At 42.6% G+C, this 14,183-nt stretch overlaps 1 protein-coding gene across 1 annotated transcript; it reads left to right on the top strand.

The window, feature by feature from the left end:
• The first annotated feature begins 9,815 nt into the window (after positions 1–9,815).
• On the top strand, positions 9,816–11,092 carry fam110c (family with sequence similarity 110 member C). The gene has a single exon (XM_070543262.1). It carries the CDS (start codon positions 9,943–9,945, stop codon positions 10,954–10,956), a length of 1,014 nt encoding a protein of 337 aa, XP_070399363.1. The 5' UTR covers positions 9,816–9,942; the 3' UTR covers positions 10,957–11,092.
• The last annotated feature ends 3,091 nt before the right edge of the window (positions 11,093–14,183 follow it).

Below are 14,183 nucleotides of genomic sequence, written 5' to 3'. Positions count from 1 at the left end.
AACTAAAATTAAAACCTAACCTTGATGCAAAGTCATCAATAATGTCATCATATGAAATCTGCTCCCCTACTGAGTGATTGATACAATCAGAGCCAGGTTAGTGAGCTGCCCCTGAAACATAGTTGACCTCAGGTATGACTTGATCAAGTTTTGAAAAGCTCCTCTCAGCTTGAGCCGTAGTGACTGGCAGAGCAGTCCAAAAGTTGGGGTAGATCTCCAATAGATCTTTATCATGATCCATAATATTTTAGAATTGCCTCTGAAATTGTAATTTAAACTGACATAAAAAAAACTGTAGACTACCAAAAATGCCAACTTTAACAGAACAAATCAGGTAAAAAAATAATCAGTGCAGCATCTGCAATAAAAAAACAGGATAGTTAGCGGTGACTGGGGAGTATTCTTCTGCTTGTACAGTTGTTTTATTATTATGTGAACATGATCAACATGTGTTTGTTGTTGTTCAGGCAGGCAGGCCACAGGCTGCAGCGAGCATTTAACAAATCCTAATTTGAATCAGTAAAAAACGAAGGATTTTTTTTAACCATTTGAATATTTGTTTCAATATTTCAGCCCTATTAGCTCTGTTAGCAATTAGTTGACCGAATTTAACCGTTAAAATTCCAGTTAACTGGTTAAAAAATGGAAAACATGCATCATGAGAGCGTACATACCTTTATCTTTCTCCTCTTTTTTTCTTTTTTTTCCCCTGAATCGAGCACCTGGTGGTTTTAGCCTTTTTATGTTCATCTCTTCTGTTTGGCTCTTGACCCAATAAGTTTCCTTTAGTCAGGACTAAACAATTTGACCTTGATGGGGGGGTGACCACAAAATCGTTTTGTTTTTCCTTTTTTTATTTGGCCATTTCACACAATTCAGAAAAACCTGAAAGAATGATAGGCCTGTGTTTATGATATTATCAATGAAATGTGCGTTAAATGGAAGAACATCAAGATGTGATTGACTTTAGCCATGTTAATACAGTTGATTCAGCCCCTACCCGCTCATTTCATTTGGGAAGACCCAGAGGTGAATTCCCCCGCCGCACCCCTCCCCTTCCTCTTCTTCATACACACACGGTGCACGTGAACGTTCTAACTCCGACAGGAGGAGCACCTGCAGCTGCAGGGGGCGCCAACTTGCTGTTTCCAATCCAGACACTGTCATATGACAGATAATAGAAAACCTCGGTGAGGCACAGATTTCTTTCTTTTTTATTTTTTTACTCAGCGATTGTGCGCCCCTTTTGTGTCATGAAAAAATGCCGCCCCGGGCAACTGCCCTGTCTGTCCGTGCCTAAAACCGCTACTGCTGTGGGTACTTGACACTGGACTTCTGGCATTTTGGCATTTCCCTCTACCCAGTCTTTAAGTCATTACAGATGCATCTGTAAGTTAATTTACCCTAAAGGGCTACAACCAATTTTTGCCCTTCATTCTTATGAAGAGTGCAGTGATTTCTCTCATACCAGATAGAGTTTGATTAATTTTATGCTTTCTGCACCACCTTTTTGCAGTACACATAGTGGTGGTGCACCCATTTCTTTACTTAAAGGTTAATTCACGTAATTCCTACACATAGAACAGAGGTACTCACAGTGTTAGGTTTCTTTTTGTTTGTTGATTTGCATGAGACACCATTATGTTGTGTCTGCATTAAGGGGCCCTGTGCTGTGCTCTCTCTCCTCTCCTGAGTTTCGCTGATGATACTCGCTTCCCTGGGGGTGGACCTGTGACTCGTCGTCGGATTCCGCTCCTCCTGATGGGTGTTCTGGCTCGTAGGACCTGGACGACCGTTTGTTCCGGTATGGCTGCTGGGATACTTTGCTCACTAGGACCTGACCTGCCTGCTGCTCTTTCCCACACTGAATCACGATAAGTGCAATTACAAAGATCAATATACTGTTTTGGAATTATTCCCTACCCGTGGAAACGTAAAGTTTTGCTCCTGCTTCAACTTATTCCCCCATGTGGATACCTTACTAATTTGCTGACTTGTGTGCCTCCAAAGGGATTATGCGAGACTGTTGAAACCATAGACTGTTCTTCGGAGTGGGGTTCGTACCTCACCACTGTTGGCCTCTTCCGGGGGAACTACACCTTCCCCTGTCATCGGAGTCCCTTTAGGACTCTGGTTTGTTCAATGCCAGGTGGTCTCTGCATGGACCACCGTACCATTGAAAAGGGGGGATATGTAACGGAACGGAAGACTGTGTTTTTCCCTCTTTGCTCAAGACTAGTCTGCATGAGATAGAGTCTCAAGGTCTCATGAATTCCTTCTAACCTGCTTATTTTCAGCTCAACAGAAGAATGAAGAATGGACTCTTTTTTTTAATTAATCAAAGAACTCTATTTTAATAAAGCTAATCCATCAAAGTGTTAGTCAATAAATAAGATGCGACCGATCTGTGAAATCAAAATATTAATTACTTCACTATAATCCTATAGAATATAAAGGTACTGTGACTTTAAGTGTTCCAACAGGACTCATTTCACGTAGCATTAAAAAGACATAACACATTACTTTCACTGATCCAATCAGAATCTTACAGATCTGACGGAGGCGTGGTTTTGATGGTGTTTGGTAATTTTTCATTCGACAATAAACCATAACATCCGAAGTATAAAACCATGCCACATCAGCTCTAACGCCAGTTCAGTGTTCCAGAGAAAGTGACGGAGTGGCCAATCCTGATCTAAAACTCTTTAACTGAAAGAGCCAACAACAAGCTGAAAAATTTGTCGCTATACCAACTGCGGCAACAGTTCTTTTGAGAATAAAAGCTGAACCATCCAGACCCAGGCTCGGGTATCACCAGACGCCAACAAATTGCCGTGACCCGGACGTATCTCAGGACGGGTGGTCGGTTGGTCGTTGCTCCATAAGGTCAAGCTCGACCTTTACACCTCCTGATCTAGACGGGGACTTCCGCTCGGGGTATGTAGACCGGCAAATGGTGTCTCATGTGTTTATGGACCTCCTAACCAAAGCTTAATGTGAATGTTATATTCTGGTCTCATTCACGACAAACTCCAGAATATCTATTTCCTACCCAACGGGGTAGTAAGGTTTATTAACAAGACTTCACCAACATACAGTCTCTGCCGGCATCCTATAACGGTGCGTACTCTAAAAACGCCCGTGCAGCAACACAGCACACTGCGGAACCAACCAAGCCAAACAACAATGCACATCATTACATCCCTTCTCTTTTTTTTTTTTTTTTTTTTTTCCTTCTTCTCACTAAGGGAGAAACAATATGAAACACTAACAGAACACAAAAACATTCCCAGAACACAAAAACATTCCACTATTCGAACATATACATTTCTGCAACTGTAGTGGACATGTGTGTCCATAGAACACATAACTTCTCCCCTCAACCAATAAAGACTGTCAAGTCCTCATTATGGCACATAGTCCTTGTACCGAAGTGGTGGAATCACTTTGCGGCCTGACCGTGTCCTGATTCCCCCGTTACCACGTCAGACTCAATCCGCTGCTCACGACTTCCCGACGGATCAGTCACTGAGCTGCTCAGTGCCCCAGTGTCTGTCATGGCATTGTCTGGATCCATCACGCCTGCATGTCTCAGGTGCCTCCGATTCCTCCTCAGGACACTCCCAGAATCCAACCGAACCTCATAGGACCTCGGGTCAACAGTCCCAACAACCACTCCCCTGCTCCAAGTGGAGTGGAGGTCCAAAGGCTGAACTCTGACACTGTCCCCAAGCGTCAAAGAGTCCATGTCACGTGCTGACCGATCATAGCACTCTTTTTGGCGCTTCTGTTTCATCTGCAACTCCCGCCGGGCAGGAATGACTTTTGGCCTTAGCAGGCTCGTCCTGGTTGGCAAAAGCGTCCGTGTTCTCCTGCTGAGCAGCCTCTGAGCTGGGCTGGTCTCCAGGCCTTGTGATGGTGTGTTGCGATGGTCCAGAATCGCCAGATACGGGTCCTGCCCTGCCAGTTTTGCCTTTAGCAGCAGCCTTTTCGCTGTCTTCACCGCTGATTCGGCCTTCCCATTACTCTGAGGGTAACCTGGCGAAGATGTTTTGTGCTGAAAATCCCACAGTCGACTAAATCTCAGAAACTCACCGGACGTATACTGTGGTCCATTATCTGAGACAACAAGGTCTGGGATGCCCTGTCTGGCAAAGTGGGCCTTCAACTTCCTAATCACTGTGGTGGACTTAGTGTCCGGGAGATAGTCGATTTCCCAGAAGTTTGAATAGTAGTCCACTGTGATAAGGTAGTCCTTGTTGTCAAACATGAACAGGTCTGAGGCCACCTTAGCCCATGGTCTCGTCGGGATCTCGTGAGGAACCAAAGTCTCTTTCTGTTGTCTGTAATCTACTGACCTGCAGATGTCACACTTAGTCACATACGTCTTAATTTGTTTATTCATGCCTGGCCAATACACACACTCTCTGGCTCTCCGTAGGCAACCTTCTACACCTAGGTGTGTCGAGTGCAGTCTGGCTATGATCTGCTGTCTCATGACAGTCGGGACAACAACACGTTCACCCCTAAAGACAAGTCCATCCTGACTACTCAGTTCATCCTGGAACGAGAAGTACGGTCTGATGTCACCGTCCATGTCTCTTTTGTCAGTTGGCCACCCTCTGTGAATTGTGTCTATGAGGGTTTGTAGTGCTTTGTCCTCCTGTGTAGCAATCCTTATGCTGTTTAATCTGTCTGGTGAGATGGGTGCATGAGTGACCATGTTAATGCTCTCTATTTCCTCCTCTATGGAGCCCTGAGGTGCGCACTCTGGAAGATATGCCCTACTCAACTTGTCAGCTAATAGCATGTCTTTGCCTGGCACATACACCACATCTAAGTCATATTTCTGAATGCGCATAAGCATCCTTTGCAACCGTTTGGGTGCACTCAACAGCGGTTTCCTTACAATGGTCTCCAAAGGTTTGTGATCACTGTGTATAACCACTTTACGACCATAAGTGTACTGGTGAAACTTCTCCAAACTGAAAACAACAGCCAAAAGCTCCTTCTCTATCTGGGCATAACCTTGCTCTGTACGTATAAGAGCTCTACTCGCAAAAGCCACAGGCTTACCCTTCTGCATGAGTGCTGCACCTAATCCTTTGTCAGAAGCGTCACACTGTACTGTCAGCTCTTCCTCTGGGCAGTAGTATTTCAGGACTGGAGCCACTGCTATAGTCTCTTTCAGTCTCTGGAAAGCATCATCATGACGAGTCGTCCAATTCCACTCACTGTCTTTGTGTGTCAGTCGTCTCAGTAAGTCACAGTGATCAGACAGATGTGGGCAAAACTTTGCTAAGTAGTTCACCATCCCTAACAGTCTCTGCACTGCCTTCACATCTGTCGGCCTGGGCATCTGCTCTATAGCCCTAACCTTCTCTGGGTCTATTTTCAGACCGTTGCATGTCAGCTGATGTCCAATGTACGTAGTCTCCTTCTGTTTAAGTTTGAACTTGTCTGCGTTCAACTTAATGTTTTTCTGCCTGCAACGGGACAAAAACTGTTGCAGCTTCTCGTCATGGTCCTGCACTGCTTCTGCTTCCGTGTCTCCTTGACCCGTGATCAGCACATCATCTGCAATGATGTAGATCCCTGCCAGACCATCCAAAGCTTGTGTGAGCTTTCTCTGAAACACTTCCGGAGCTGGACTTATCCCCATTGGCATCCTCAGCCATCTGTAGCGTCCAAACGGAGTCGAAAATGTTGTCAGGTAGCTCGACTCCTCCTCCAGTTTCACGTGCCAGAATCCACTCTTCACGTCGCAGACAGAGAACACTTTAGCCTTTGACAGATCCGGCAAAATGTCCTCAATGGTGGGCAATGGGAAGTGGCTCCGTTGTAGGGCTTTGTTTAAGGGTTTTGGATCTATGCACACCCTTAAATCCCCGCTCTGCTTTTGGACCACAACCATCCCACTTATCCAGTCAGTGCTGCATTCAACCGGTGTAATGATCCCTCTGCGCTGAAGATCTTGAAGCTCCTTTTTTAACGGCTTTATCAGTGCAATAGGGACACGCCGTTTTGGTAACTGTACTGGTTTCACCGCCTCATCCACTTCGAGCCGTAACTCTCCCTCCAAACAGCCATCTCCTGTGAAAACATCTGCATATTCCGCCTTAATCTGATCTATGTCCCACTCCTTGGCTGTAGGGGGTTCTGAAGTAACGATGCTGTCCAGTTTCAGGATGTTTTCATAGTGCACCTTTATGAGTTTCATTGCTTCGCTGGCTCTCTTGCCCAGCAGTGGTACTTTACAGTCTTTGTCAACCACTTGGAACTCCAACCGATACAGTTTCTGATTTCTCGGGTTACGTAACTTAACTTTGCACTTTCCCAATGGCTTTATCTTACTTCTGTTGTACATCATCAGCACTGTCTGTGAGTCCTCCAACTGTGTGTTCAGGCTTAGCATGTGGATTGGCATTACATTACAACTGGCCCCACAGTCGATCTGGAAATTTACCATCTCTTTGCCCATCAACATGCCTGCAAAGAGTCGGGTGTCTCTCACTTTATCAGTGTTTTTTGTAGTTGAATCGTGCGTGTCTGCCTCTGTAACACAGAGAACGTCTTCACACTCATCACTCTCACATGCTGTCACGTTGTGTACATTCGACCTTCTTGTCTGCTCTGCACGTGCTGTGCATTTAACTGCAAAGTGGTTTTCTCTGCCACACTTTTTACAATTCTTCCTGTATGCTGGACATTTTTCCTTCTTCCTTTCATGTGTTCTGCCACAAAACTTACAGTCCACTGCGTCGCTGAACTGTGTCTGGCGCGCAGCTACACGCACAGCATGCACCTCCTCCACTGTAGCTCCCGAAATGGTTTTGCTGTTTTCCCGCGACAGCTCCGCGGCTCTGCAGAGTTGTATGCATGCATCCAGTGTCAAGTTTTTCTCCCGCAGCAGTCTCTCCCTCAAACTCGGGTTGTTAAGGCCACATACAATCCTGTCCCGAAGCAATGAGTCTCTTATTACACCAAAATTGCACGTTCTCACCAGCAGCCGTAACTCCGTCACATAGGTGTCGATTGTCTCACTGGTGCCTTGGTTTCTCGTGAAGAATCGATACCGCTCCACAGTTTCATTAACGGCCGGGTTGCAATGATTATCAAACTTCTCGACGATGTCCTCAACCGTCCACTGATCCCTCGCCGTGTCGCCCATTAGCGTGTCTAGCAGCTCCCTGCCGCTCACCCCAACAAGATAACAGAAAAGGCTCACTTTTTTCTGTTCGTCGTCTGGGTCCATGGTCAGCTCCACATAGAGCATAAACTCGTCCCTCCAGGTCTTCCATGTCCGCGATAGGTTACTGGAGTCCAACAGCAGCGTCGGCGGTGCTTTAAGGCCCTCCATGGCTCGCAGCGGTGCTAACTCACTTAGCCGCCAATAGCTCACCGCTTCGTCAGACGTCTCCCCGGGGTCCACTCCGGCCGTGCTGCTCACTCCGCTGCCACCATGTTATATTCTGGTCTCATTCACGACAAACTCCAGAATATCTATTTCCTACCCAACGGGGTAGTAAGGTTTATTAACAAGACTTCACCAACATACAATCTCTGCCGGCATCCTATAACGGTGCGTACTCTAAAAACGCCCGTGCAGCAACACAACACACTGCGGAACCAACCAAGCCAAACAACAATGCACATCATTACAGTGAAGACAACACCTTCAGTTCCCGTCAGAACCAATCGCTTCTTCGGATTTGCTGGTTCTGATTTTACATCACACGTCATCCACTCACCGTCTCATCCACTTTAGTTACACCATACATTTAGTGTTTAAAGTCAGTCTAGTTTAATTTATTAGTAATAAAATTCTTAACTTTTAAACTTGACTCTCTCTCTCTCTTCTGTTGTCTCTGAGTGAATATGAAGCTGTTATCTAATCCCTGCAATAAAAAGATCCAAACTTCTGGTGCAAATAACTCACAGATCCGTAAGGTGGATTTCATATTTCCTATGGAATCCCACGCCTTATGGCTCATTAAATAACACGTAATCTAATTCATTACACTCCAGACTCTGGCACCTTGATTTCCGAATGACATGCAAAATTTGCTTTCATCCGAAAAAAGTACTTTGGACCACTGAAAAACAGTCCAGTGCTGCTTCTCTGTAGCCCAGGTCAGGCGCTTCTGCCGCTGTTTCCGGTTCAAAAGTGGCTTGACCTGGGGAATGCGGCAGCTATAGCCCATTTCCTGCACACGCCTGTACACGGTGGCTCTGGATGTTTCTACTCCAGTCTCAGTCCGCTGCTTCCGCAGGTCCCCCAAGGTCTGGAATCAGTCCTTCTCTACAATCTTCCTCAGGGTCCGGTCACCTCTTCACGTTGTGCAGCATTTTCTGCCACACTTTTTCCTTCCCACAGACCTCCCACTGATGTGCCTTGAACTCTGGGAACAGCCTATTCATTCAGAAATGTCTTTCTGTGTCTTACCCTCTTGCTTGAGGGTGTCAATGATGGCCTTCTGGACAGCAGTCAGGTCGGCAGTCTAACCCATGATTGCGGTTTTGAGTAATGAACCAGGCTGGGAGTTTTTAAAAGCCTCAGGAATCTTTTGCACGTGTTTAGAGTTAATTAGTTGATTCAGATGATTAGGTTAATAGCTCGATCAGAGAACCTTTTCATGATAATGCAATTTTTTTTAGATAGGAATTTTGGGTTTTCATGAGCTGAATGCCAAAATCATCAATATTAGAAACAATAAAAGGCTTGAACTACTTCAGTTGTGTGTAATGAATCTAATATATATGAAAGTCTAATGTGTATCAGTACATTACAGAAAATAATGATCTTTATCACAATATGCTAATTTTTTTAGAAGGACCTGTATTCTGAATGCTGACAGATCCAATGGATTCTTCAGATATAGCATAAGATGCTTGATGTTATTCATTAAAAAAGTCAAAACTCCACAAGCTGAAAACTCTGACACTGAAGCCGTTTAAAATTTAGTTTTCCAATTTTTTGTTTTTCCTCTTGCTACAAGAGTTTATATATAAATGAGGAAATATTGGAGGAAATGTTCTGTTCTAACAAGCTAGAGGCAAAAAAGTACTGCTTGGCTCATTAAAAAGCAAAATATCAGATAAAAACTGGTAAGTCTCATTGACAAACAGGTGAGTGATGTACTGAAAGAATCAAGTGTTGTACAGTAAACTAATAATATGGCCTGTCAAGTGTTCTTTAAACTTTAAGGTCCTGAATCTTTGATGCAGGAAGTCTGACAGTAAAATTTACCTTTTTCATGTGCACTTTACTCCGCTTTGGTCTCATATGCAAGAATCTCCGAACTTTGAGGTCTTGATCAACAATCTCTTGAAAACTTTCTCAAATTTGACCTGGAGACAGCAAAATGGGTTTAATCATTTACTGAAATCTCAGACAAGAAATCTGAAATCAGTAACTTTTTTACACACAAAAAACACCATTTTTAGTTCCTCGTGTTGCATAATGTTCTGATAAGACTTTGATTATGAAACCCAGCTATTCCTAGATGACACGTGACATGCATTTTGAATAAGTTCTTTACAACATTTTTTCATGATGATAATTAGTAAATCTTTCTAATAAATGGAAAAATTAGAATTAAAAAGAGGAACTTAGTTTAGTCCCAAACTGGTTTTTCCTGATTGCATTTTCTCTTGAAGAAGGGGGGTTCCTGCAGTAGTTTCAGCTTTCATTGTTCTCACACTTGTGGTGAATCAGGTGTACTTTGAACAGGCCCGTGTTTGGTTAAAACCAGCCTTGCACAGGATGGGTGGGGTGAAGTGTTCTGTCTTTAAGTAGACAAGGTAAAGTCTCCTGTTGGGATTCGTGTTCAGGCAAAGAGTGGGCTTGAATGGAATCCTTCAGCTGACTCTGGAACATACACTGAAGGGATTACTGAACTTTTTGGGAATAACGGCTTTGGACTTTTAATTTAAACTACAATGGAGACCAACAGTGGTGCCACCAGAATCCTTGGGAAGGGTCCTGAGTACCTTCGAAAGCAAATGGAACGGGAGAGTGAACCAAAAGGACGGGTGAGTGCTGTGGAGAGACTCGCTGCAAGCAAGCCCAAATATGTCAAAAGTCAGCAAGTGGTCAGCTCAACCCAAGAGTCGGCGATCAGTTCAGCTTCTGTGAGTGGCGCTGAGTCTTCTAACCACAACCATGTTGGGACCCCCCTCTCAGGAAGCAACTCATCCGAGAATACAGGTGTTGCACAAGTCTGCTTGGGGGGTAAAGTGGATCGATCCAGCTCCAAAAAACGACGAGATTCTCTCCAACTTTACAGACAGAAATGTGACTTACTCCAAGGGGCCGAAAATGATCGGAAACGCCTTGTGAGTCGTCGGCTGCAACTCATTTCTGTGAATAAAGGTGTCCCGTTACCTGAATCCTTGGAAAAGGAATGTGAGTCTGAAAGCAACAGGAAAAAAATGATCACACCTGAGGAAACGGCTAAGGAATGTGGCTCCCGTGTAGTAATCAATCAGCCGGAGGAAAGGTCGAATGGAGTTTTAGAGGAGTCCAGCGACAAATGCAGCAATTCTGGGACAGCTGGAGGTCTCCTTGCAGTTCCTGACACTGAGAGGTCAGGCGCGAAAATCGGTCGTTCCCACTCTGACATCAGCTCCAGGTACTCCAAAAGCTTTGCTGACTTTGACGTGTTTTTCAAATACTGCGGCCTGGATGGCGAGGTCGTCGAGTCTCTGGGAAGGGAAAACTTTTCGGCACGCTCGGACGAGATCTCCATCAACATTCGAAGCGTCAGCATCTCCACTTCAGATGACAATTTCTCCAAGGACAGCGGCGACAGCGACGGGCTGCTTCAGGATGAGCTGCTTAAGAAAAAACAACAAGGCACATCGGTTATTGAGAGAAACGCACGTATAATTAAATGGTTGTACAGCTGCAAGAACGCAACAGAGACAGGAAAGAAGCTACGAGACCTCAACTGAATGCTTGCTACATCCTGCAGCAGCAGTACTGATGTAAACCTCAACATTTCTCAGCTATAAGCTAAGAGTTGGTTATTTGGGCATTAGATGGAGGAAGTTTGTTACCAAAAACCCACCTGTGAACCAACTTGTGGAAAATTTCTAAACAAACATGGAATTAGTGCTTCTGTTGCAAAAACCTCTGCTGGTATTTCTCTGTCACATTGGAGTTGAAAAAACTGTTTACAAACCACACGTTTCAAAATGTTATCTTATTAATATTAGTCATCATGGACTGTTATTCAATTGAGGATTTTATTTATTGCAAATATTAAAAAGTCAAAATGCATTTGAGCACTAAATCTGATCAAAATGCATATGTGAATATTTTGAAATGTTAACTGTTTGACAGAAGTCATATGATTTATAATGAAATGCAACTAATCCGTTGCAGATATCAAAAAAAGTTGGCCTATTTTTCTATTTCTCATGTGTAAAACTATTACAGTGTATCAGAAAATACAGATAAAACACTTTTAAACCATATAGTTAAATATATTGTTCTGAATAATACATTTGCAACTGCATTTGACAGTTTATGAACATTACTTTTTACCAAACTAAACACAGATGGGGTTTTATGCTGTTTGTCATAAATTTCCAGTATTTATTAGAAGAATGGTTCTCTGTGTGCTCAACATGATTTTTTTTCATTTAAAACAGAATTTATCTTTTTAATGTGAGTGTGTTTCTGCACAACTTAATTATTATTTTACCCATTCATAACTTCCTGAACAGCCTCTTTTTGGGGACATGACTGTCTTTCAAGACGGATGAGCTAACATCAGACATGACCAAAGCAGCTCTAAACTCCTACATTTCAGATGTACATGCAAATGCTAATTTATGAGCCTTTGCGTGGTTATCAATCTTGCATTATACAGATTTTTCAGCAGTGATAACAAGAAATTCCAGCCAGACTTGATTCTTTTAGCTGCTGGATGAGATATGTACACTTGTCCATCAGCAAGGAAATTAGGGTAAATAACAATGTTATCTAAAAATGTTAATGCTTGTAAAAAGATATTGTGCAAACTAATATGAAATTTAGAGGCTGATGATGTTTTCAGCAAGCAGCAGAAAATGTTGGCCTTAACTCAGATTAGCCATTAGCCTATCACTTCTAAAGGACAAGTTGTTTTTTGACTACTTGTCAGCAAGGACTTTATCTACAACAAGTAACATTTTGCACAGAAAGACATCTTAAAAGGACCTTGAAAATTACACTGCAAAAACTGATTTCTAAGAAAGAAAGAAAATAATCTAATTTTTAATCATTTTATGTTGTTTTTAATCTAAAAAGAAAACAAATTCTTCCCTAAAAAGATAGCATTACTTAAAGTTTGAATATGGAACACGAACACCAAAGCGACATGGCAGCTGCAGTTGCAAACGCAGCTTTCCCATCCATGAAATTCACCATTCCCGCATGCGTTTTGAAGCCGTGGCCATTTTTATTTGGGTTCATCTGTTGTAGGCTTTGCCTAAACTCACTCTGGTTTTAGATCTTTTATGGTCGCTCCTCTTCTGAGAAGGGTAACGACATCTCCTGGGCTCAGAAGCAGCTGCTTGACTTGCAGCTTCCTCCGTTTTCCACAGAGCCAGCCTCGCTGTGCCGAGCAGATTGTTTGGCAACCCACAATGGTTCCCTCTGTTGGCTAGTAGATCTAAACAGAACCCCAGAGTGGTGCCTGTCAAAATAAATATTTGATTTGTTTTTAATTAAAATGTAGCCTTTAAAGGAAATACTGTACCTTCATTCTCTAAATACACCTCTAAAGTCCCCATAGAGGTATTTTTTATTTAGCTTTTTATTAAATTGTTTCATATTCAACCTTAAAAATAAGGTAAATATTCTTAAAAATGGTCCAAATAATACTAATAATGAAGCTTTTTTTTACTTTCTCAGAAATTAGTTTTTGTAGTGTACTTTAGCAAGTTTTCAAATCATCACTATCACGTATTGTGTTTTTTCCACCATGTGCTTTACTTTTATTAAAAAAAGAATAAGCGGATGAGATAAAAAGGTCTGAGCTCATGCCAGACACAGTCATGGATTATCTCCATAAATTCTGTTCCATGCTGAACTTTCAGACTACCACAAGCATGAAAGAGTCCCAAATTAAAGTTCATCCTGAAAGCCTTTTAAGTTAATCTGACGAGAGTGGTCCTTCATTTTCTCCAGGTGAAAGGTATGCTCTCCATCATAGACATTGATATTAAAAAGTGTCTTTCTGTGAGACGTGTCACCTCCTTTCTTTTGTTTTTGTGGCCAAATGACTAATGAGTAATAAAACTACTCATTCATGTCTGAACGAGCTAAAAACCATAAAAGAAGCGGCCATTTCTCCAGCCAAACTGTCATCTGGTCCCTAAGATGTGTGTGAGAAGAATGTGCCTAATAACCTGATGGTCTTATCTCCACTGACCCATTGAAACTGTATGATCAAATCTACTCCGGCCTTGTCTCCTCAACACTTCTTTTTGTTTTCTTGCCAAGTTTCTTTTGCTGATTGTTTAACTCTCAGAAGCTGTAACATCAAGAGGGGAGCAAAGGCAATAGAACTGTGGTTGACCCAGTTTTTCCTAACAGTTACCACCCATTCTGCTGCTTTGTTGAAAAGCTAATGCATGATAAGCATCAGTAGTACAAATTACTCAACATCTGAACAAATTCCTCCCATTTCCATGAACCGTTCATTGTTTATCATCCAGCGAGTCACATCCTGCCTTCTCCACGTGCTTTCTTGCAAGAATTTAGATATTCTAGTTGGAATAAGAAGAATCACAGATCTGATTTTATAATTTCACTGCAAAACTTCTTTAGTGACACAAACAAGTTTTAATTTCTGATTTATACCCTTCTTGTATTTACAAACCAGGGCTGGCCCAAGGCATTCGTGATTTAAGCGACTGCTTTGGGCCCCCGCACCACCAGGGGGTCCCCAAGTGCATAAAAATAACGTGAAAAACATGTTTTAATAGCTTTAAATTTTGCAAACACAATTATATCACACATGGAAGATGAATGACAGAGTATTTTCTATAGTGTAATTGGTTTTATTTTTTCTGATTGCACATTTGATGCATTTGTTCCAAATTTAAGAACAAAACTTAAGACAAGACTTAAAAGTTAAAAGACTTAAAACAAGACTTAAATTGTTGAATTATTATACCACACTTAAACA

Source organism: Nothobranchius furzeri, chromosome 2, assembly GCF_043380555.1.
Source record: "Nothobranchius furzeri strain GRZ-AD chromosome 2, NfurGRZ-RIMD1, whole genome shotgun sequence".
Classification (NCBI taxonomy): domain Eukaryota; kingdom Metazoa; phylum Chordata; class Actinopteri; order Cyprinodontiformes; family Nothobranchiidae; genus Nothobranchius; species Nothobranchius furzeri.
The sequence above is the reverse complement of the archived record's forward strand: the minus strand, read 5'-3'. Positions and strand labels throughout refer to the sequence as shown.